Source organism: Lontra canadensis, unplaced genomic scaffold, assembly GCF_010015895.1.
Source record: "Lontra canadensis isolate GAN:19392208 unplaced genomic scaffold, GSC_riverotter_1.0 scaffold70, whole genome shotgun sequence".
Lineage (NCBI taxonomy): Eukaryota > Metazoa > Chordata > Mammalia > Carnivora > Mustelidae > Lontra > Lontra canadensis.
In genome coordinates this window covers 3,174,703-3,200,124 of record NW_022631064.1, presented here as the reverse complement: position 1 = coordinate 3,200,124, position 25,422 = coordinate 3,174,703, and the positions used below count along the sequence as shown (strand labels likewise).

Genomic DNA, 25,422 nt, shown 5'->3' with positions numbered 1-25,422 from the left:
CACACCTGCCACAGTTGAAGACCAGAGCTCCGGAGCTCCAGGCCCCTTTGCTTTGGAGAGTGGTTGCTTTCTCTCTCAACAGCTTCGCCAAGGCCCAGTCTTCTGCGAAAATGATCGATTGTTCAGATCAGGGAGCACATAGGAAAGATGAGTTGTAAAATGCTTTTTCTATCATACAAGGAATGAGAAATCATTTTAAAACTTGGGAGGAGACAAAATTTCATTTCTAGTATCTCTGCTCTAGGGCCCTGGTTTTCAGTGGGATCCCCAGAACGGAGGGGAGCCTGTTAGAAACTAGCGAATGGGTAAGTAGGAATGTGGGAATTTGTGCTTTCACAAGTCCTCCAGGGGATTCCGATTCACGCTGAAGTTTGAGAACTGCTCCACCAGCACAACCAGCACAACCATTATTAGCACTTTATGCATTCTTTTCATGAGTGTGTGTGTGTGTGTGCGTGTGTGTGTGTGTGGTGGGGGGCAGGCAGGCTTCACTGAACTGATAGAGCACAAAAGCAGTCATTGTAACAACCCCCACGTTTCTCTTATCTAGAACCCCACCTCCATATGCAGGAAGTACGAACAATTGTAGAATTTCCTAAAGTCGAGGATCTGGGAATCCCTACGGTGGGCCTTATAGGTGTGAGTCAATGTGCTGCCTGAACGGGCCTCAGTAAAGTCACCTTAAATGTTGTCCTGAACTCCGATGGATCAAAAGTCCCACCTCTTTCTTGGCAGGACTTTTGTCTTTTCCTGTCTGATGTCTGTCTGGCATTCTGTTAGAATCTCGTAGGCATCACCAGAGCTTACTCTTCACCCTCTCTAGCTGGTAAGAAATATGCGGGCGAAGCGGCGGGGTATGTATGGTCCCCGTGTGGAGCCACCATCCCCCGCCCCACAATCGTCAGGCTTGGGGTGAGTCTGCTCACTGCTTCTGTGAGACTTCCCAAATTTCAGTTAGGCTTTTTGTAAGAATGAAACAGGCAACTTACTTCATGGACATTTAATGACAAAAAATTAAATATACTTGAGCCATGGAGTCCGGGGTAGCAGGGAGCAGGGTTGTGGAAGTAATGAAAGGTATTGCCAGCACTCCTATTCTGCCGTGGGTTCTCTTATTCATCCGCTTATCCCGGCTTGTCACTCTGCCTTCTCCTCACAGCTTCGGTCCCCGTGTGGGGACAGCGTTCAAGTTACTTCTTTATGGGCTTCTCAGTCTAAGAAAAACCAGAAGTGGCTAATCACCAAGAACACAGAAGCCATGCAGTGCTGCTTTCCTACAAATTAATCTAATTGCATCAGTATTTGGCTTTAGCCTAGCCTGTATACTTTGTTGCTTTTGTAGTACTTTCATGATTTAGTATGTTTTTTTCATACATAATGCTTAGATTGAAAATCCTAAAACCACTATCGTAAGTGAATGCCGAGTTCATATTCCGGCTTTTCCGTATGTGTAATCAGAGGATTAAAATGCTATTTCTGTAGTAAAATTGCACATTCAATTCTATTTACCTGGCCAGCTTTAAGGTTTAAATTTTTTCTTCTTCTTAAATCGTCATCAGGCCAAATAAAATAAAATTATAAAAAATAAATTTAAAGAAAAAAAAAAAAAGAGTGCACGTTGTTGGTTTTCCCTAACGTTGTGGAGGCTTAAGAGATACTGAAACCAGGAACCAGGGCAAAAAATGTTTTCTGTGACCAGCCAAGTGGGTGCAAGGCGAGAGGGAGCAATGATTTATTCATTATCCCAGACAAAACGCCTCCTTTCCAGGCTGCAGAGAGGCCAGGCTCAAAGGGCAGATGAACCAGCTTCAGGCAGTGCCACTGCGGCTACCTGGAAGCCCAGCAAGTCACCTGAGTCGTGCCCATGCCTGGGCTGCCAAGCTGCAGCAACCGGTCCGCAGTCCCCGGGGGCACAAACCACACTGCCGGGGCGAGGGAACGCCCTTGGCGCTCGAAGCCGGCGGCGGGTCCACGCGGGCGCAGCGGAGCCGGACCTCCGCGGTAGGCGCACAGGTAGCGCTTGCCGCAGCACCTGCCCCGCCAACCCCGCGCTCGGGGCGGGGCTTCCCGCGTCCCCTTTAAGAGGCCGCATCACCCGCCCCTGACGTCAGGGTGTCTCTCCGCACGAGCCCGCGTCCCGCGCCGCTCCGCGCCCCCGCGCCCACAGCCCCGGCGGCGGCAAGACAAGCGGCCGCCCGGCGAGCGCGCCGCCCTGCTCGGCCCTCCTGTCCGGCTCCGCCGCCGCCTCTTTCCGACACCCGCAGCCACAGCCGCCCGCCCGTCCCCCCGCACCATGTCGGTGGCCGGGCTCAAGAAGCAATTCCACAAAGCCACTCAGGTAAGGCGCCTGACAGGTGCGCCGCGGGACGGTCCCGGACGGAGCCGCGAGGGGCGCGCTCGCAGCCTCTGGCCGGCGGTGAGCGCGGGGACCCCGGCCTGTGCCCAGCTCGCCGTCGCCGCGCTCCGCGTCGCCCGCCCCGCCCGCCGCGGCGGCGGCGGCGGCCCGGGGCGTCCGGGGGCTGGGAGCCCGCCCTCCGTCCCCCACTCCGGGCTGGGTGAGACGCTGCGGACGCCCGGGAGTCCCTGGCGTCCTGCCTTGCAGCCCCGCGCGCCGCCCCCGCACCGCCCTCGCACCGCCCCGCGCGGGAGCGGCTGGGAGGGGACCGTGACTGCACGGTCGCCCCGGCGTGCAGGTGCCCCAGCGGCGCGGCGGGAGATTATGTAAAGTCGTCTCTTACCCAGTGACCTTGCGGTGTTGGTGCCCCCAGCTGTCCCGGGATGTGTTGGCACGAGCGGTGGCCTGCACTGGGGGTGACTGCGGTGATGTCCGCGGTCTGCGCTCTTCCACTGTGGTTTCTGAATCTCTCCTTCCATGTTGTCCCCAGGCTCCAGAGCAGTGGGAGGATGGGGCATCCTTCTGGGAAGCTCATGCATTAACTTTTCCTTGGAGAACTCGGGGGTGAAACTCCTTTGAGGCCGAAGCTTGACCCTCAGTTCGTGTGTCTTTAAGCATTTCCCATGGGATTTATAGCCTTAACATAAGTCGTCATTTATTTCTAAGTATTATTTTTAGTGAGCCTTTTACAGCCCGAATGTGCCCATATTTCTCTGTGGGGTTAATAAGCTGTTATTACAACTTATTTAATTCAGATTCTAATACTCGAAATCTCCTTGGGCTCTGTTGAAGAATTTTACATAGGGAAAGATAAATGCATACTTATAATGTGACCTATTTCTTATGTAATGAGGATAGTTACTATTTTTTTTTTTTTTTAACCCTTCTGAAACAGTTGTAGTTCAGGGGACATTTAGCTAAGGACTTTGTTGATTTCTTTAAATATTTCTCATCATTTAGCTTTAAATATTTTTTTTTCATAGATTAGTCTTCATTAATAGTGAGTTTTCTCGTAACTTCTCAGAAGTAGTCAGGTGTTCCCCAGGCTACCACAATAACAACCCTATTTTGAACCACATTCTGAAGAGGTGAGGGTTATGTTTTGCAGAACCTTGGATAAGTTAGGGGGACAGATGCAGCATGAAATTTATCTCACGTACATGAACATGTTATCTGTATCACCATAGACTTGCTTTTGTGGAATCAGTTTTATCTGTTAGTTTGGGAGATACAGAAAACTAAGATGATTTCAGGAAAAATAGGCACGAATGTAATTATTTATGCTTTTTCACTTGGGTTTTTCTGAGTCCTCTAGAACAGATGTTTGTAAATATATTTGTAAAAATATTGTTGATGTAATATGGAAGTCCTCTAATAACTTGATAGTTCGAATTCCTTCAGGTTTATAGTATCGGTGCATGTACTTCCATAAATTCTCAGGCAGGACTTCTTTGAAGTCACTGACCTTTTAAATTTCAGGTACCTTTCACTTCTCTAAAGCAGACGTGAGCGCTAAATTTACCAACACCACATCCCTTCTTCACTTTGATTCTGAAGACTTGTTTGCAAATCCTAGTGCCCCAAAAGGCAGTTAGGAACCTTGGCAAAGGTTAAGGCTTGACCCCACCTCTGCTGTCAGTGATCTTGAGCAAGTTACTTAACTTTTGAATGTGTCCTTGCTAAATGGGGTTAATATCCATTTCCTAGAATTGGTGTGAGTTTAAATAAGTTTTAGAACACACATAGAAACTGTTCAATAAATGTTATTAATGTTAAGGATAATTTCACTAGTATAAAATACTGTCCCTTATATTAGTAATAATGACACATGAGGAAATTATGGAAGCTAGACTTTTTAGTTTTGCTACCTTAACAAAACAAATCAGATGGCTACATTTCAGTCAAATCCTGAAGTTGTATATAACAATGAAGTTTAGAATTGAATCTAGAAACTAGAATTGTGGTATGAAAGGACTTCTTAGATTGTTGGAGGAGGTCTGCTTGATTCGTATTTATCACACCTGATTCGAATGCAGAATCACTGAGTCATTTTTTTTTTTTACTGAAAAGCCTTTCATTTTAGAAGTGAAATAACACACAATATCTTATCCATAACTTAATGGAGCATAATCTTAGAAAGTCCCAGGCAAAGGTTATTCTTCCCGTGCATATATGTGTATTTGAAGGGTGTGTAAAGCCAGCCCTAATGTTTGCCTGTGACAGGTATTAGGGGACATAGCCCATAGCCATGTCTATTTTTTTAAGTCATTTTCCCATTCCCAGCTCCATGAACCTGATCTTATCTACAAAGTAAGCTTTGCACCTAGAATTGTTTCCTTTTGAGAACAGATATGCTAGATTATATGTTCTTAAGTGGAAGGCCCCTCTTCAGGTAAACATTTATTTCCGTGAAATTGAGTAGTTTTGCCTACGATAGTGCGGAATGGTATTTGTAATGATAAAGCACTATACCTTTGGTGTTTGCCCACTGATTTGAAATCTCGAGTAAGATGTGTCAGGACTGTTCTCTTGGTTTAGAACTGATTATTTCTACCTTGTTGCTGACAGTTATTTTTAACATCTTTGATATTTGGAGGTGAAAAAATGCTTTTGCTAAGGATAATTTGAGTGGAAAAGTCTTTCAGCTTGAGAATATATGAACAGAGTAAAAATTGATCTTCTTTTTACTTTAATAAACCTTGTTACTTTATTGCTTATAGATATAATTTATTATGCAATTACAATAAATAGGGTACTCTTTTTTACTGTAAAGTAGGGCAAATGAACATGTATTATTCTACTTTTAGTGAGTTTTACTCACATTGAGATTTCATTTTGGCATGAATAATGTCAATTTTTTTCACTTGGTTTAAACTGGCAGCATATCAGTTAAAAATAGCTGTCTGGTTCCAATTAACATGCTGTTTTTATAAAATCAATACCTTTTTTTTTTACTTTATCAAGCATTTATAGTGAACATACCTTGCTTTATATTAACAGAGGAAAGTTTGTTATAGAGTAAAATTTATTAGGTCATTGTGTTAGTTCTTTAGAGCTGCTGTAACAAGGTATCAATTTGACTGCCTTAAACAACAGAAATTTATTGTCTCACTCTTTTGGAGTCTTGATGAAGGTGACAGAAAGGCCATGTTCCCTCTGAAGGCCCTAGGCAGGAGTCTGTGTCAGGCTTCCTTCCTAACTTCTAGTAGTTTGTTGGCAATCTTTGGCTTTTCTTGGTTTCTTTACACATCACACTGATCTCTGTTTTCCCGTTAGCATGGTTTTCTTTCTGTGTCCAAATTTCTTTCCACTTTCTTGAGAACCAGCCATATTGGATTGAAGGCCCACCCTGCACCAGTATGATCTCATCTTAGCTCAAGTAATTACGTTGGCAATGACCCTATTTCCAAATAAGGTTACATTTTGAGGTATTGGGGATTAAGCTTTAAATATATGAAGTGTTTGGAAGCAGGGGGAATATAGTACAACCCATTAATAGCCATTATTTGCATGAAAGGATTCACCAAGGTGTTTTTCTAAATATTGTCTTTAACATTAAAAGGACAATTCAGTCTATAAATAATAACTTTCTTTTGCATTGAATGAGATATGTTTTCTTCCTTTCAATGAGTTTGGGTAGGATATATCCCTATTATAGACTATATATCTTCTATTTTTTCTTTCTTTCAAGATTTATTTATTTTAGAGCTTGCACAAATAGTGGGGGGAGGGGCAGAGGGAGAGAATCTTTAAGCAGACTCCCCACTGACCGAGGAGCCTGACATGGGGCTTAATCCCTCGACCAATCAGATCATGACCTGAGCTGAAACCAAGAGTGGGGCGCTTAACCAGCTGAACCATTCCAGTGCCCCTTTCTGTTTTTTTTTTTTTAATGATATAACTCCTATTTGGTTAGGCTCTGTGTTATGATACAGTCTGGTGCATGATTATTGTCCCACTCAGATTCATCAACTGGAAAATTTTAATTAGATTGGTATTTTAAGCCTTTCTGTTTAATTTTTTCATGCTTTCATCACATTTAAAATGCTGTATTTTATATAGGTGCTTTGCTCTGGAGAATGTTACATAAATCTGTTTATGCATTTATTGATTTGGTGAGACTTTAAACTTGTTAAGATATTTAATTGCATATTTAATATATATTTAATTTTTAATATTTAATATTGTATATCTTATGTTAGTTTTAATATATATTTAATTAAATATATAATTAGCTATAACTTTGTCAGTAGTTCTCAGTGCCTTAACTTCCTGTGTTAAGCAGTAAAGTCTCTGCCGCCTTCAAAATCTCTAGGACTTACTGGTTGACACAGGGTTTCTATACCTGCACTCTTCATCAGGTTCTTAGCCTGGTGCCCATAATGGCCTGCAGAGGGCTATGTATTCTCTAAAATTATATGCCACTTTTTGTATGCGCATTTTTTTCCGAGGGAGAGGGCTTTTAGCCTATCAACAGCTTCTTAAAGGACTTCCTAATTCTTATCCCACCCTTTCCTCCACCAAAGTAAAAATGCTTTGTAATAAATTGACCATGTCATGAAGAGAGAATGGGGGCAGTTCTTACAATAACAGTCACTGCATCCATTCTATTACTGGTCTTTAGAATACCTGTTCAAAATGCAGTCTTCTCTGAACTAATTTGAGGGGCAATCAAATGTAAAAAATCCTTTCCAGAGGATTGAATGAGATAATGTCTGTGAGAGTGCCATGCTTGCATAATAAGGATAACTTGAACCATGTTAAAAAAAAAAAAAAGTAGTCAATGAGCTCTAACTTACTGATACACTTGGCAAATGGACATGTGGTAGGATTTGAAATGAAAGTGGCTGCTGAAAGTAATTTCCCTTGAGAATGAAATTCTTCTTGGTCAAGTTTTTGTTGTTGACACAGTTACATTTTTTTGCAAGCCTTTTCCCCCACAGTGATTCTTTAGTTTTGTTTTTTTTTTTTAAAGATTTATTTGTTTACTTGAGAGAGAGAAAGCACAGAAGTGTGTGCCTGTGTGCATGCCAAGGGGTGGGACAGAGGGAGAGAGAGAATCCCCAAGCAGACTCCTCACTGAGCTCAGAGCCCGACCTTGGGCTCCATCCCAGAACCCCAAGATCAGTACTTGAGCCAAAATCGAGAGCTGGCCACTTAAACGTCTGAGCCACCCAAGTGCTCCATTCTTTAATGTTTTAAATTGAATTTATGTGAGTTTTGGTTTCAGTCTACTTGAAAAATTTTTGGGTACCTCCCAGATTAATTAGAAATATCCTTGAAAATACCATCAAGACTTGGTTGGGGAAAATGGTTAATGTTTTGAGGAGACATATCATGTGGGAGGGAGGGACTTAATGTTGGGGTATGAGGTTGGGACTTAAGCTTGCAAAGCAGAGTCCATTGTGCCAAGCACCTTGTGCTGCATTCATACTCCCAGGGCTTCACGCCACCCCCAAGGCCTTTGCTGGAGTTGGTACATTGAGGAAGTGAGAGAGGAAGGCAGGACTCCTTGAGAAGTGAATAAGGAGAATTGGGGGAGGTGGAGTTTAAGAACAGCTCTAGAGTTTAAAGAAGTGGGGCTTTCCTTCGGAAGTTAGGGCCAGGTGGACATGATTCTGGAGGATAAGAAATCAGAAGATTTCCTTGACTTCTCTTTTTTTCCTTTCTATTCTTTTGATCCTTTGTACCCTTGTTTTGTTCTGTGTGTGGCGCCAAGAGAGGACACAGGAGAGGCTCAGGATAATGAAGTTTATTAAACTCACAGGTTTTAGGGAGACAGAATTCCTCTATACTGAGGGGGCTGCATAGGAGGAGGGCCAAGGGAGTGGGCTCAGCCAAGCAGGTGGGGAGCAAAGAGAGAGTGTGAAGACCAGTGGGTAAGGGGTTTTATTGGAGTCAGGGTAGAGTACTGAAGAGAAGGTAGAGGGGATTTCCTTGGTGCATTTGAATGTTACTAGGTCTTAGGGGCAGGCAGAGAAAGGAACTTGTGTTGAGGCCCACCTTATCACAGTGGTAGACTTGGTCACCTGGGCGGGTTGCTCACAGCTTGTGTATGTGGGAATGTTAAGGCAGCAAGAAAGAAAATATGAACAATTATAATTTTACAGGACAACCTTTCTCAGGTGTAGTTTTTTTTTTTTTTTGGTTTAGATTTTCTTTATTGCCCAAATCCCTTTGGAGTTCAAATGTTTAAAAGTGATTTATGTGGTATATAATGGAAAATGAAGACTAAGAAGAGAGCTATAGCTGTACCTATTAAAATGTCATGCTTGTAAGGCCTTGTCAAGTGTTCTTGGAAACTATCGATAAAATATTTTCAATGACACTAAATCATCAGCTGAGTCTGATGCTTCAGGAAATAAATTTACTGTTTATGAAGATTTTACATTTAGTACAACTTCTAAATTTGGGTATGATAGTCTGGTTGCTTTGCTCTCACCTCCTTCTCCCCAGCCCCAGGTCAGATTATGTATGATATGGATGACTGTGGAGGAGCTTTCTATAATTTGTGAGAACCGGCTGGCTCCTAGGATGTTTGCTTAGATGCTCAGGTCTCTGGAGGACCACTAGGCAGTATTTTGTGGCCTCTTCTGAATAATGATATCTGAAAGAAATATACCTGTCCTTCTTATAATTCAAACTGAACTTTCCCCGTAGATCTTAACTGGAGCAGTTCCATAATGCTAAGAAATATCTCAGTATCAAAGCACAATACTTGCTGGGCACGTGCGGCTAGTCTGCTGTGCTTTTTAATGTTCAGGAAATATTGTCCATAGCGAACACTCCCATTTGGGGAGGGGAAGAATGGCAGTCCTGGCAGGTATTGTCCATATGGGGAGGTCACATGGCTAAGCATTGTGAATCTCCAACCCCTAGAGTAGAGGGTGTTCCTTGGTTTTACCCTGGTTCTGCAGTCAGGAAGAACTGTTTTGTTCTTTCTTCTGTCTGGCCAGATCTAAAGAGGGTGCCAAGGAGTGTGGCCTCTGTGGGAGCAGCAGAGCTTCTTTAGTGGGCTTCCTGCTTATTTCATATTTGTGGATGGTTTTACAGTTACAAGCTTTTCAGTACTCCCCCAGCTCATGGCCGCTTTGAGCCATAGAATTCCTTAGGGAACTTAGGAAACTTCTCATCTGTTTTCCTCTTGTCAGTCCCATCTGCTGGTTACCACAGTGGAATGGTTTTGGTTTCCATTGATCCAATAGATCTTTTTTATATGTTTTTTCATCTGGTGAGTTTGGTCGTGTTCATCTGAGCCTTGCAAGAGTGCCTCGTGCTTTGGTTTAACCAAGAAGTCTTAAGGGATGTGTATTGCTCAGAGCTCTTTTTGTTTTGTTTTTCCCTCATTATTTGCTTCAGGGATCCAGGATGACTGGCGTTGGCAGGGGGGGCAGTGTCCTTCCATCTTTAACACATGGTTTTCAAGATAGCCAAAGGGAGAGACTATGTTGGAAGGAGCATGGGAGATTTCTCTGGGCCAGGACTGGAAGGAGAATGTGGTAGGCAGATGCTAAGATCCTCAGTGACCTTCCCTCTTGTATTGTCACCTCCTCTTTGATTGCAAGTCATCCTTTCATTTTGAAAAGATGCCCCTCCTGAAATTGTTACTCTAGTATGGGAAAAGGGTGATTATACGTTTGGGATTAATCCAATCACATGAACCCGTTATAAGCAGAGGATTTTCTCTGGCTGATTGTGGAAGGGGAAGTCCAAAAGATTGGAAGCACGAGAAGGACGTCAAACGTGCTGTTGCCGTTAAAGATGGAGCCCCATGTGAGAAGGAATGTACTCAGCCTCCAGGAGTAGAGAGCAACTTTAATTTGTTAATTTAATTTAATTTAATTTAATTTTATAAAAGATTTTGTTTATTTGCCAGAGAGAGAGAGAGAGAGAGAGAGAGAGAAAGAGAGCATAAGCAGGGGGAGCAGCAGGCACAGGGAGAAGCAGACTCCCCACTGGGCAGGGAGCCCAATGCGGCACTTGATCTCAAGACTCTGGGATCATGACCTGAGCCAAAGGGAGACACTTAACACCCTGAGCCACCCAGGAGCCCCAAGATAGCAACCAGCAAGGAAACAGAGACCTTAGACCCACAGTTTTAAGGAACGGGATTCTGCCAACAACCTGAATGGAAGAGAATTCTTTCCCAATGTCTGGGGATAGGAGCCCTATGTAACTGTCACCTTGATTTTGACCTTGTGAGACCCTAAAAGGAGAACCTAATGATGCTGGCCCCGACTTTTGACCTGTAGAACTGTGAGCTAATAAATGGCTATAGTTTCTAAGCTGCTAAGTGTGTGATAATTTGTTATGCAACAACAGAAAGTTAATAGAACAAAACAGTCACTCCTGTTTATGTTCAGTTGCCTGGAATTTATAACATAGCCAAACTCTGGGACCCCTAAGTGCAAGCTAGGAAGGGATGAGGCTGGGAACTGTAGTCAAACTGTGTACCCAGAATGTAGAAGTGAGTGTTGGTAAAAAGCTAGAAGGCTTTGCTGTCTCTTGCGCCTATAATACACTTGTTTGCATGTGTGCTCATGAGTGTGTGTGTGTGTGTATACACAGATATGTATACAAAATACACATACAATTTAAGTATGATTTTCAGAATCAACTTTTCTTATTACATAAGGTTCAGTGTTTCATATGCCTTTTTAAATACATTTTATATTTAATAGATTTTCCCCCCTTCAGTGTTTAGGTTTTTTGATATTTAGATGTTTTCCTCTGATGAAACACGTGCTTCTTTTTGTGTTTCTTCATCAATTGTAAACAGTGAGGCTGTTAATTACTTTCTGAGCAGCCCCTTAGCCTGGTAGTACAGTAACAGCTTCATTGACCTTGGAGTGGAGAGATTGTGGAACATGGAGGAGCTTTTGGAATTATTAGTCTCCATCAAAGCATCAAGGATTTTTTAGTGAGAGTAGAGAGGTTGGCTGTTCATCCTACATCTGTTTCTGTGCTTGAGGAAGGCCTGTAGACACAAATGAAATGCCCTTATTGAGTATGGGCATATGAAACAGCTACATGGTAATGAGAAGCTGTTCATTAAGTGATTGAGGATTGCAGGTGCACGTGGCACACTTTGTGTTCTTTGTCTGTGATATGTTATTTCCATGCTCCTGGACATGATTTGCAGATCCCTAGCCCGGAGTGATTTTCTCAGTGCAGCTGGTGGACGGTGCCAGGCGTGTTTTGGAAAGGATGAGGTCTGGCACCTTCAGATGTCCTGTAAGGATGTGGTGTCAATTGAGCAGCTTGGCTGGGGAGAGAGTAGTCAGGCTTGCTTTTGTGATGAAGTAACCTGAAGGTGAAGCATCTTGTTGGGATTGATTACAGAGTGGGAACAGCTTTCACCCCCATTCTCTGCATTTGCTGCCTCCCGAAGTGACCCTGGTGTACTGCTTTATGTTGAGTGAATGCTGTGTATGGTGGCTTGTTGGACACATTTTTGTTATTTATTAAACTGCTTAAGTGGCTACTTCTAGGCAAGACCTACAAACCCAACTCTTTGCTTGCTGTGGCTTTCCTCCATCATGTTTGTAGACTGATTAACGTAAGTACTTTCTGGAGATGTTCCTCACTAATACCATCATCAAGGTTTTATTCATGAAAGGTGATATACTATTATCTAGGGATTCTGCTCTGCTTCTTATGTTCAGCCTTGCACCTGAATTGTGTCTCTTGTTCCCCTTTAAATTAAGTTTAACAAACATAATTGTTTTTCATGAAGCTCTTTCCTGGTCATCTCATCCACCACCCTCTGTTCATCTTCAGTCCCTTTGAAACTCACAAATCCAAAATCTTTTGATTTTCAACCGTTTTTGGTCATTACCTTCACCTTAAACCCAGTCCAGATTTTTCAGAGGGATACCACAGTGCTCGTCATTCATCTCTTCTATAAATTTCTGTATGTAGACATGGACACCATCTTTTTCCTATCTGCAACAGAAGCAGGGAAAGCTTGTCATTATTTATAAAAGTTATATGATCACGAAATACTTGAACAAGTTAGATGCGTTTTATTCATTCTTTACAAGCTCTTTCAACTTTTTAGGTCTCACATGTACACACTTAAAGAATTTTGATCCATTTTTACCATAAACTTCCTTAAGTGAAGGATGTGTCTTAAACAGCTTATCATAAGATCGATCAGTATATTTGTCTAAATTTGGTGATTGTTACTCTACTTTTATGAGGCAATGAATTATGCTGATATCTTGTGGTATGTGTTGGTTTGCCTTTTATAATCTAAATTCTTGGTGTCTGATGTCACTGTGTCTGCCGTTTGCTGCCATGAATTATTCAAGTGAATTTAGGCAGTCAACTTTTGTAGACTCTTTTCATATGGTTAGGGTGAAGTAATTTGTCCCCCAAATTTGTTACTCAGTTTTATCTTCACGAATTTTGGGCATCTGTAGTCATCTTTACATTATTGACTTTACTTTAAAAATGAATCATTGTATCATTTTCATAATAGAAAATCCACTATCACTTTTCATAAATAGAAGTATAGGAATTATCATACAAAAAATGTTAAACCCTAGATACTCTTGCTGGAGTAAATCTGTGAGCTTGAAGTTTATTCTGCTTTTACTTAAAAAAAAAAAAAACATTAACACATGTAAGACAAGCAGCATGTATCCTAGCAATACACTGAGAATTTGTCCCTTGCTAAATCAGAATAACTGAAAGAAGAATAAAGTGAATTGAGGGAGTCAGAGTTATTAAGGATATAAATCTTCACCAATGGTATTGTTCAAAACATGCCCCCTCCCACAATTTGACTATTTAAAAGGTTGGCTATTTTTGGCCTATCAAGGAATTTTCTGCCCATGACAGGGGATTTGATTATGGATTCTAAAAGGTCACTTGCCTAGAGCAGCACCGAGTCACCTGTTCTGTGCCTAATGTTCGGAAGGGAGGCAGAGGTGTACTTCAAGAGAAGATCTTGAAATCCTTTAGGAAATGGTGAAAGGCCACTCACTGTGAAGCTATATAGAACGTGGTCAGCAGGAGCCCAGGCTTGAAAGCTCAGAGACTTCAGATCTTACTATTTTCCCATTCTAAGGACCCATGAGACCTCAGACAAGTCACTGGTCACTTGATGGCAACTCGTAGCCATCGCTGAGTTCCACAGCTGAGGTAATTTGGTCTTGAGCATGAGTTTAGGTTCTGACATTTTATGCTTTGGTCTTGTTCTTTGATTCATTATCTAAGTGTTTCTAACACTTCTAACATTTCTAAAGAGCAAATCCAATGTTGCTCCTCTGCTTAAAAATCTTCGGTGGCTTCTTATGGCTTCTAGCACAAAACGTGAGTACCATTAAGGAGTGTGGAGTGTGACTTGACCCCTGTTAACCAGTCTAGTCTCTTTGCTCACAGCTCTTTCTGCATGTGCTTAGCTTTTACAGCTTTGTTCCACACAAGCTTCTCTTGCCTTTGAGCCTTTAGATCATGCTGACTCTTCTTAGAAATCCCCTTTTCTTCTTTTCCACTTTGTGCTTGACTAATCGCTACTCCTCGTTATAGTCTCAGCTTGCTGTTCCCTCAGAGATTTGTCTTTGCCTCTTTTGGTGTGGCTCACACACCCTTCCACGTGTAGTGAAAATTGCCCATTATACTTCTTTCAAGTGTAGTGCTTGGCTGTTGCACTGCAAGCACCTGTTATTTTCTTGTTGGTATCCCCCAGGGTGGATATAGAGAAGGGGACTCTGTCTTTGCTGTTCTTCACTGTGTCCCCAATGCCTGGGGTACCATAGTGAGCATTCAGCTTGTTTTTGTTTTCTATTTATCTGTGCTTATATGTATTTAAAAGGGGTTATCCTATACTTCAATTTTTCATCTGCTTATTTCTGCTTAAAATGCATCATGTATTTTTAAGAGTTAATTTAAAAGTTGAATTAAGACATGTTCTCATAAAATTGTAGGTTTAAAATAAACTTTCCTAACTGTAAATATGGTTAGCATGGCTAGGTAATACTTTAACTCATCAACTACTTATACTATATAGCAGCCCTAAGAGATTGCTATGTTATTATTCCCATTTTATAGATGAGAAAACTGGAGCTCAGAGAGGGGAAGTTACCCAATGTTTTAAAGCTTCAGCGGCAGAGCCAGGATTTAATCTAGACCGGCTGGTTTCAGAGCCAATAACTGCCAGTAATTCCCAACTCTGAGTCCTATTCCAGTCTTAAGTGTCAAACTAAGAAATATCTAAAAGCACTGAGTAAACAGTAAGATAAAGATAAATACCTTAGTAGAAAAATTAGAAAAGAAAATGGAAAGGCAATACATGAGAGAACTACAGCTAGCCAGGATACAAACATAAAAATCAAAGAGGCAACCCACGAAATAAGAGAAGATATTTGCAAATGACCACTATAGACAAAAGGCTGATATCCAAGATCTATAAAGAACTCCTCAAATTCAACACCCCCCCAAAACAGATAATCATGTCAAAAAAGTGGGCAGAAGACATTCTTCTTCCAAAGAAGACATACAAATGGGCAGAAGACATTCTTCTTCCAAAGAAGACATACAAATGGCTAACAGACACATGAAAAAAATGTTCATCATCATTAGCCATTAGGGAAATTCAAATCAAAACCACTTTGAGATATGACCTTACACCAGTTAGAATGGCAAAAATTAACAAGACACCTCTTACACTGTTGGTGGGAATGCAAGTTGGTGCAGCCACTTTCGAAAACAGTGTGGAGATTCCTTAACAACTTAAAAATAGAGCTGTCTTATGACCCTGCAATTGCACTACTGGGTATTTACCCCAAAGTTACAGATGCAGTGAAAAGAAGGGCCATCTGTACCCCAGTGTTCATAGCAGCAATGGCCATAGTCGCCAAACTGTGGAAAGAGCCAAGATGCCCTTCAACAGACAAATGGATAAAGAAGATATGGTCCATATGTATAATGGAATCTTATGCCTCCATCAGAAAGGATGAATACCCAACTTTTGTATCAACATGGATGGGACTGGAAGAGATTATGCTGAGTGAAATAAGTCAAGCAGAGAAAGTTAATTATCATATGGTTTCACTTACTTGTGGAGCATAAGGAATAACATGGAGGACATTAGGAGGAGGAAAGGAAAAGTGAATTGGGAGAAACGAACCATGAGAGACTGTGGACTCTGAGAACAAACTGAGGTTTTTGGAAGGGAGGAGGGTGGGGGTTGGATGAGCTTGGTGGGTATTATGGAGGGCATGGATTGCATGGAGCACTAGGTGTGGTGCATAAACAATGAATCTTGGAACACTGAAAAAGTAAAACTAAGTTAAAATTTTTAAAAAATCATAGAAATCAAATAGCAACATGGGACATTTTTCATTGTTGAGATCATCGTGGTGAAAAGGATGGTAACATTCTGGGTTGCCCAGGGAGTGAGGACAGGTGTTCTCATTTGCTGGGGAGTGTAAACGCTTCAGGGGATCAACAGGTCTCTTCTTTGTAACTCTTGTTTTAGGAATCTATCTAGAGAAAATAAATGCTTAAACATGCAAAACGTGGTACACAGTTCTTCGCTTTGATAATTATCATAGTAAAAAATTGGAAACAATGTAAATATCAGGTGATACGAACTGGGAAAGTAAATCATGGTGTGTCTGTATTATGGAGTATCTAAAGCCATTTTATCTATGGGACAGTATTTATTACTGAAGGAATGGAATGTTCATGATTATTGCTACGTGGAAGAAACAGGCCATAAAATGCGTTTGTAATAGGCCTAATATTGGAAAAGAAGAGCTAAAATCATAGCTTAAATATGCTGAGAACTTAATACCAGGCACTGTGCTATGTTGCTATATTTGTGTTTCTACATTTCCTTCCTCACCTTTTTAAGTTTTTATGTTTATCACTAAATTTTCTTTCTACTCCATCATCTTTACTGCTTATTCTCATCCCCTCTTCCTCAGGTTAAAAGGAAAATATGGAGTAGAAGAAACTTTCAGATATCAGAGATTGGGAATAAGCCCAGTTTCCAGCCAGTTCTGAAACTATAAGCCAACGTGTGTTTGCTCCATGAGGCATTTAGCTTGAAAGTATTAAAATGCCTGCCTTTCTCTTCAGAGAGCCATGAGTTAATTGTGCTGCCTGGGTTTCTTCTGAATGCATGGCTGCTTTTTTTGCTTCTCTAAGAAATGTAGGAATCTCATAAATAAGAATGTTGCTAATGACTTTTGCTGGCATTTCTTTTAAATAAAGCTACTCCCTCCTCACCCAGATCCCTAGTCTTATCCTTAGGAAAGAGTGTGTCATGACTTTGTATTTTGCATAAAGAAGGGCGGCTAGGTCACGTACACTATAGTATTGCCGAGTATTTCGGCAAGATATTCTCAGTAATTCAGTGCAAGATGTTCATTCTCATTCTCCAGCCCTTACCTACCAGAAGTCTGTCAGTTCTTAGCTTCTTGGGAAAAGGCCTGTAGACAACGTCATGCCAGCAAAGAATGAGGTGAGGTGGAGACCCCTAAGAGGATAGGAGACAGTCTGAGTGATACCCTTTGAACTTGAATGCAGAACTCTGCTACCAGCCTCTGGTGGGCTTCTTTTTTGGGGACAGAAAATGCGAAGTTTAAGAATTCATGAATGGAAAAATACCTCCTTCCTTCCACCCTGGACAAAATAGAACAGAATGGAATGAACACGACCATGAAGCACAGTCTCAGTAATGAGATGGGCAGGTCACTTTCAGCTTCTTCCCAGAGAGGACACATCTGGCAAGATCAATGGGAGCACCAAGGGTGGCTGCTGGTTGGGCACAAGTGTGCCTTTATGGATGGTCTGGCTTTCTCTGGGGCCTGGCACTCTTTAATAGCTTTGATGAAAAGTGCTTCAAGCATTGAGACAAATAGGCTGTGAAGTCATTTCTGGAGTAAAGCTTGTTTTTCTAGTCTCTGCAGAACCTCTTCAGATTTCTGGAGCCAACACTAAATTGGAAGTTGAGAAACAGAGTCGAAGACTGTCTCAAGAAATTTGTTTTCTTGCCTAGTGATCTGACAGAAGCCTATGCTAAACTGATGTTTCTATCTTCTGCAAAACTTCAGGTTTGGTCCCCTGAAGTTTTTATAGATTTCCGCATTTAAAAAGATCACTATATAAGAGTGATTTTTGAGGTAAGGTCGAGGTAACATAATGGAACTCTGTTACCTGTGCATTCTGTACTGTGTCCTCACGTGCCTCTCTCAAGATGACACTAGTTTTGCAGAAAGCTTGTCTCATAATTGGGCATGACTGGTGGCAGATGAGGTATGTTTCTGATTTATAAATTTTAAAATGCAGGTTATTAAAATGGGTTTAAGAAGCTACTCAATAAATTATTTTGATTTAAAAACTCTCTTAATGCAAGATAGATTTTTTTTTTTTTTTTTAAGTATGCTCCATGTCTAGCCTGGAGCCCCACCTGGGGCTTAAACTCATGATCTTGAGATCAAGGCAGAGCAGAGGTCAAGATCAGACCCTCAGACATCAGGTGTGCCCAAGATAGATTCTTATTTGTATTAGTGCATTAGTCTCCTCTGGCTCCTGAGTGGCCTGTTGGAACCATGAAGTCCTAAGTTACAGAGCACCCATGGGCTGGAAAAGGGTGTGCACCTCTACTTCTGTAGACTCGATGACTTCACTTTTCCTGCATCATCACTTTGAAGATGCTCAGCCTTTGCCTCCTGCTTCATTTGGTGGTGATTTGGACCCAGCCTAGCATCTCTGCACGTGAAGTGGTTCCCCAACCTGGCCCTACATCTCACTGGGTTCCTGCTATGGAGACTCTGAATTAGATTTGAGGAGAGCCACACACATTACTTAAAAAGAAGCCCAAACAACTCCTTTTAGGGACTGCTATCCAAAGAGTCTTCTATGAAATATTCTATTAGGTAGAACACAGGGGGAGGGGAGAGACTCATACCAAGCCCACGTAAGTTTGCAAAGTATTGGGTCAGACAAACGTAAGCATGTTTTTCTGCTTTAGGACTTTCCAGAGCCTGAACATCATCAAATGTTTAGAATTCTTGAAGCAGGGTATGGTTGTGTAGTTTCCCAAACTTAATTGATTAGTATATTCTCCGCCTATCCCCCTACTTCTTTCTTTTTCTTCCCCCTTCATGCATCCTCAACAAAAAAATTAAAGAAAGATTTGTTCTATATTACTTGTACATCAAATAAATAATAGTTTTCTTTTTACAAGTTCTTAAAGTTTGATTTTGATATGTGTTTCTCTACAGCATTACTTCTATTTTGAAAGAAGCATTAAGGTCTTTTGAATAATTTCTCCTGCCAAATAAAAATTCTTTATTCATTATTTCAAATAATTAGATCATTATGATTTGACTCTTTAAAAAAATTAACTATAGTATATTAATATATTAATATACTAACATAAATTCTATCTTAAGCTGTATGTTGCTCCATGACCTATTTATTTTATAACTGAAAGTTTGTACCTTTTGACTTCTCTTACCTGTTTTGCCTGTCTCCCTCTTCTGACAACTACCAGTCTAATCTATGTATCAGTGAGCTTGATTTTTTGCTTTTTTTCCAGATTCCACATCTAAGTGAGTCATACGGTATTAGTCTTTCTCTGACTTACTTCATTTAGCATAATGCCCTCAGTCTGTCCATGTTGTTGCAAATGGCAAAATTTCAGTCTTTTTTATGGCTGAGTAATATTCTGGGTGTGTGTGTGTGTGTGTGTGTGTGTATGCATGCCACATTTTCTTTATCTGTTGATGGAAACTTAGGTTGTGTCCGTATCTTGACCGTTATAAATAATGTTGCAGTGAACATGGGGTACATAGGCCTTTCTGAGTTAGTGTTTTTATTTCTCCATATGCCAAAGTGGAATTGCTGAATTATATGGTGTTCTATTTTTAACATTTTGAGGAACCTTCATATTGTTTTCCACAGTGGCCACAGCAGTTTGCCTTTGCAAAACCAGTAGTGCATGAGGATTCCCCTTTCTCCACACCTTTGCCTCCATTTATTTCTTGTCTTATTTGATAATAGCCTTTTTGACATTTGTGAGGTGATACCTCACTTGGCTTTGATTTGCATTTCCCTCCTAGTTAGCGATGCTGAACCATCTTTTCATGTATCTCTGTTGGCCCTCTGTGTATCTACTTTGGGAAAATAATAGATTTGACTCTGTAACTACTTAGATAATTGCTTCACTAATGTTCATCTCAAACTGGAAACTCAACAGTAACTTTTCCCTCTTTGTTGTTGAATGTGGAGTGACACCTTAGCATTTTATAGTGAGGATGTGCTTTAGCATCTCTTCAGGGAGAAGGCATATGGATGCTGAACCACTTAACGTATGGGAAAATGGAGTCTTAGTAACTTGCATGGCGTTTCTGCAGCAGTGATGGTGATTATTACAAGACTCTTTGTGGCTTAGCCACTGCTAGAGGTTCCATTGTGCTGGTTGCAGCTGGGAGGAGCAGTACAAGGACATCGGAGGGACTTTGGATGACATTTCCCAAATGCTGCAAGCAGCAATGGCTATAGATGGCCTGCCCCAACCTAAAACACTGTTAAAAATACAGAACCTAATTCCCTTCTCTCACTGGAAAGAACTTCGACATATGCAAGGAGTAAGTATTCAGAGGTTGCCTTTTGGTAACTTTGGGGAAAAAAGCTTTACGATATATTATTACTAATTCTTTATTAGAGTAATTAACAGTGATGTTATTGAGTTACAAATAGGTCAGTGCAAAGCCTTTAGCCACTGTGCCTTGTAATATTGTTTATAGAGTTGATGTATCTAATACGTGGGATCTTTGTTTTCACTGTTGTTAGTTAATGTCTCCTGCTCTGAGCTGGGGCTCCTGTGCGGGGAATAGGCTCTATTCCAATTTACACTCTCATTTTGACTTTCTGGTTTCCTTTATTACAATGACTCATTTCTACTTGGTACAGTCTCATATTTTGTATTGAGGTTATTGGTCATGTAGAATTTTCTGAGGCTAATCTATCCCTGTGAAATATTAGAACTTGTCATGTTGGTTTTTAGAATGGCGTGGGAGTTCCCCAGGCAGTCCCTGGCTTACCACCACCAGCAACCACCCTAGTCTAACCTCTGACCATCTGTGTCTCCCATCATTCCCTCCGGCCTCCTCTCAGGTCACATTTTAGCCAGAATGATCTTTTCAAGACCTCAATATGTCCTTGCTGCCTCTGTGTATTGAAAATTTTCAATGGCTTCTGGTTGCAAGGACCAGAAGTGATCCTCAAGGGCCTGCCTGAGCTGACCCTTCCTTCCTAGTGCCAGTTTTCCCCGTCACGCTGTGCTCTAGGCATCTATCTGTCTTACAAATAGTAGGCTTTACATCGATTACCTGCCAGGCACTGTGCTATGTTCTGAGTGTAGAGAGGGGAATAAAATACTCATTCCCTGTCCTCATGGAACTGGCAGTGTAGTCATAAGACAGACCAGTAATCATGAAAATATATAGTTAGACACTGTTACAAGAGCAGCATCGAAATAATAGGGTCATGTCTGACATTGTGCTGTGGAGAGAGATGACATCTTCAGCATGTAGAAAGGTTTAGAGCTGTTTATTAGGTACAACCTTGGAAGCTCTTACCAGCAGAGACCATTCCAAATGTGAGAAAGGTACTGTTATTTGCACATAAAAAAGAACCTTTGATGGCTTTACAGAAACTTACATATTTTAATTCAGAGAGGAGAGTCTTGAGGATAAAGAACTCCTTCTTGGATTTCACTGAAGCTATTTATCTTGGGACCTCTCCAGCTTGAATAGTTTCTATCGAACGAAGATGATTGTGTGACATGGTTTATATCCTTATCTTTTTTATCAAAGGCCTTGTGTCTGACATTTTAGAAGTGGGTGGTCATGGAGTGTCTCTCTGAGGATGCGAATTTAAACTGAGAAGTTGAAGGTGAGAAGAAACCAGTGCTTTGCGAATTTATTGGCTAAGGGTGCGGTGTGCAGGAGCATGCTGGGAAGAGGCAGATTGTGGGCTTCTGTGGTCAGGCCTCTGTGGCAGGATTGCATGCCCACCCTCCCAGTACCTTGGGGCTAGTTCACACCTACTCCTCCTTTAGCCTTTAATTCAAATGCTACCTTTTGGAAGCCCTTTCTCTAAACTGCTAGATTGGATGAGGTTCCCCTTAATCCGTTTCCTGTTGTTTGTTGCTGTGCATTAATTTTGTGGCCATTTGATTAAATATTTATCTCCTTCACTGATTTTGAAATTCCTGAAGGCAGGGATCAACTTTCTCTTTGCTTACTTTTGGGGATGATGATAAGGATAAGTAACATACATATGGTGCTTATCATTTAGCTTAGCCCCATAAAAAATCCTGTGGTGTGGGTACTGTTATACCAGATTTACTCATGAGGAAACTAAGACACCGAGAGGTTAAGTGCCTTATCTAAAGTAACAAAAGCCATTAGTTAGTGGTGGAGGCAGAATTTGACAGTGGCAGTGGCAGTCTGTCCTTTGAATACTGGAGTAGATTTTAAATCCATCCCTTAATAATTCATTTATTCCATCAAGAGAACAGAATAGAAGATCTAGTAATAACTAGCACAGCTATGTTGTGGTAATTTGGTTTATGGTAAAGACAGCATTTCAAATCAGTGGAAAGAAGAAGGGATTATTCATAAATAATGTTTGGATAGTTATCCATTTAGAAAATAAACAGGATCCTTTTATTATACTTTATACTCAAATAAATTGTAGGTGGTTAGAAATGTATGAAGGTAAAAGAATGTAAAGTAGTAAAAGGAAAATATGGGTTCTCTTGAGGCAGAGAAACACTTTCTGAACAAGATAGGTAAGCTGCACAGACTGTAGAATAAAGTGGGGTAATTTTTGCTACACAAAAATGAAGAGCTTTTGAGTAGCAAAAGTATCCTAAATATGGTTTGAAATGACCAGTGGGCATAAGACATGCAGTGTACAACTATAAAATAATGCAGACCAAACCCAGCTTTGGCAAGGATGTGGTGCCAAGGATTACTGTTATGTCCTGCAGGTTCTTTGTTTCTGGAAGGCATTTAGGCAACATGTGTTGAAGTATAGATTCCCTTGGATTAAGGCACTTCTTGGAACTTATCGCAAGTAGGAAAATGGGAGACCTGTGCAAAGACAGATGTTCACAGTCCGTCACTGTGTTAGTGGTGCAGGCACATAGTAGAGTTCTGTGTGGCGATTAAAAATGCTGCAGCTGTTCACATGGCACCTTGCCTTTGATATACTCAGGGCCATGTGGCCCGTGAACCTATATGTGGAATTGTGGGCATGACCTGTTCTGAACATGTGACTGGATGTACATTCAGTACAAGGTTCACAGTGTTATTAGTTATCTCTAGATGTGGGCTTTTGAGAGTTTTCTTTTTCTTTAATTTTGTGGGTGTTGTTTCTTTAAAACATATTTTTTGATAATAAGAAAACTATTCAGAAAAGGAGGATAAGTATCTAAGACTGTGTATCTTTTAATTTTTTTCTGTTCTCGACAGTTTTCTAGCTTATGAAATGAAAAAGGAAGACATTTTCTTCTCTCTTCGTAAGTTTTTAAGTTATTGTAATTATTGTAAGTTATTGTAACACTTATTTTTTGGCTCCTATAAATGCTATTCCCATATTTGGCCTTCCTAGGCACTGTGTTAGAGATGTGAAATATTCAGGGTATTGAACAGAAAGTCAAACACAAAGAAGGAAATGGGGTTCAGAAGCATTTTCATTAAAGTTGCATGAATACTGGAGTTTATTCTACAGCACAAGCCTTCCTGGAAGAACTGGATCAATGTTTAATAGAAACACTGCCTTTTAGGCATCACTATTCTTAAAGTCTTTTGTTTTTAATTAAATGTCCTATGTTCTTTAACCTTGCAAGATAGAGGAAGGCAACAGAGGGAAAAACAAAACAAAACAAAACATCCACATCAAAGATAGGAGTGTAAGGTTGAAGGGAGAATTTTAAATAACCTCCCTACACAGATTCTCTCACTCTCTTATTCTCTCTCCCTTTCCCTCTCCATCTTCCTTGGGAGATGATATTAAACAGTACAGCTGGTTCATATTATGATCTTTTCTCAGTCACATCTTCAGAGAAGAGTTTAATAAAGCATTAATTATGTAGCAACTCTCCAAACACTGTAGACTGGGATAATCTAGCTGAGTAATGTTGCTGAGGACATATCTATAGAATGCTATTTCTATCCTATTGTAAGGTATCCATTTTTAGTTACTAGGGGTATGCTGATTTCACAACTACAAGCCGCATTTGATATTCAGCACTGTATCTGGTTCAATGAGTGTGTACCACTATTTTGGATTTTGAAGGCAATGGACTGTAAGGATAGGTTTCATGGTATTCCCCAGTGTAGGGACACATTTGGGATTTAAAAAAAAATCTCTACCCATTGTCCTAGGTGAGGGATTGTTGGGAAGCAGAGGGAAGAAAGGGATAAATTGTCTATGTCATATGAATTTAAGGGTCAGAGTTTAGGATACAGAGATTTTAACACATTGTTGAAGTGGCAATAGATAGCATATTTCTATAAATTTTGTTTATTTTGTTTGTTTGCATGCATGCTGTTTCTCCAGCTTTATCGTACCACCTGGCATCTTCAGCGGATAGCACAGGCCCAGGTGGGGATGGGGATGGATGTGTTTGTCATGCACACGTTTGTCTCCTTTCGGTTGTTGAAGCTCATGTGATATCATATTCTTCACGCTGAACCAGTCTGTTACCAAAGGACATTTAGCAAAGTGGGTAAAAGGTGGAAAAATTAAATGCAGGGCTTAATGTTCAGAGGGTATTTTTAGACTTAGAAACAGCTTGCTGCTTTTTATGAAATGGTCAAGTATAATTAATGGTTCATGTTTTCCTCTTTGTTCATGTTTTTCTTTAAAAGATGAAATGCTGGTTTTAATTCTCTGTGTGTGTGTATGTGTGTATGTATTTGGTTCTCTAGGTTCTAGAAATGTGGTTATTTTGTCTAATGACTATATGGATAATATTTCCTTTTATCCTTTCTAAAGCATCTTTCTTAGTTGTTACAGAAATCAAATCTTCACATAAACTTCAGAAAAGTTGAAGTTATATATTAAACCATGATAGCACTTAAATAATTTTTTAATTGCTAGAAATAAAGGAAGCCAGTGAGTGGTTAATTGCCATTGTTAATTTTCAGGTCCTCTTGAATGCTTAAGCAGAGCCAGAAGTAATTTTTTTTTTTTTAGATCAGTTTGAGTGGTACAGGTTATTTGACCACTTACTGAGTCCTCCCCTCAAAACTTGGGATATGGCCTTTGGGGGAGTGAGTCTCACTGCAGGGAATTATCTGTCTGTATTGGATTTGATTCTGTCAAATAGTTACAATTAATTCTAGTTCTAGTGGTTACGAAAGAGAAATGGCCAAGCTTGTGAGTCACGAATTGTTATTTTTGGGCTGGAGATCTTACAGATCATTTCATGCAAGGGAAACTGGGACCTCACCATTTTAAGTACCCCGCAGAAAGCCTTCTGGTTTAACTTGAGGTAACCCAGTTATTCCTTCCAAGACTTTCTACCGACCTTTGAAAACCAAATTGGCATTCTTTATATAAAGTGTTGAAAAATGATGAGCTGTATTTTTGGATGGTATGACTTAAAAGAGGAAGAGACTGGAGAATGACAATCAGACATCCTTGACATTCTCCTCCAAACTCAAGGCAGGATGCTCTTGGCACCCCAGCACCCTTCCTCAAGAACAGGCTTGCCAGAGACAGAAGTGATCTTAACTCATGGGATTATGACTTGGAATGGGGGTTTGGACTCCCACGGTTTTAGTGAAGTTGCTTGCACTAACCTTTGTATTTATCCTCAGTGCACTATCTAAATAAACTGGGTCTGTCCTGCTGCTCTTCTGCCTTAAGGTGTGTCTTCTTATATACTATTTCAGCCCACAAGGTCTGTTAGAAACGTTCCTCTATCTCTATGGCTCTGCCTCTTTCAAGATGCTGCATCACATGCAGGAACATTTCTTTTCTTTAGC

The 25,422-nt window shown here is 40.8% G+C and overlaps 1 protein-coding gene across 1 annotated transcript in view; it reads left to right on the top strand.

The window, feature by feature from the left end:
• Positions 1-2,137: 2,137 nt before the first annotated feature.
• SH3GL2 (SH3 domain containing GRB2 like 2, endophilin A1) overlaps positions 2,138-25,422 on the top strand; it is a 203,009-nt gene continuing 179,724 nt past the window's right edge. Inside the window, exon 1 of the mRNA XM_032880525.1 lies at positions 2,138-2,338. Coding sequence (XP_032736416.1) covers positions 2,294-2,338 — 45 coding nt within the window. The 5' untranslated portion in view covers positions 2,138-2,293. The remainder of the gene's footprint in view (positions 2,339-25,422) is intronic.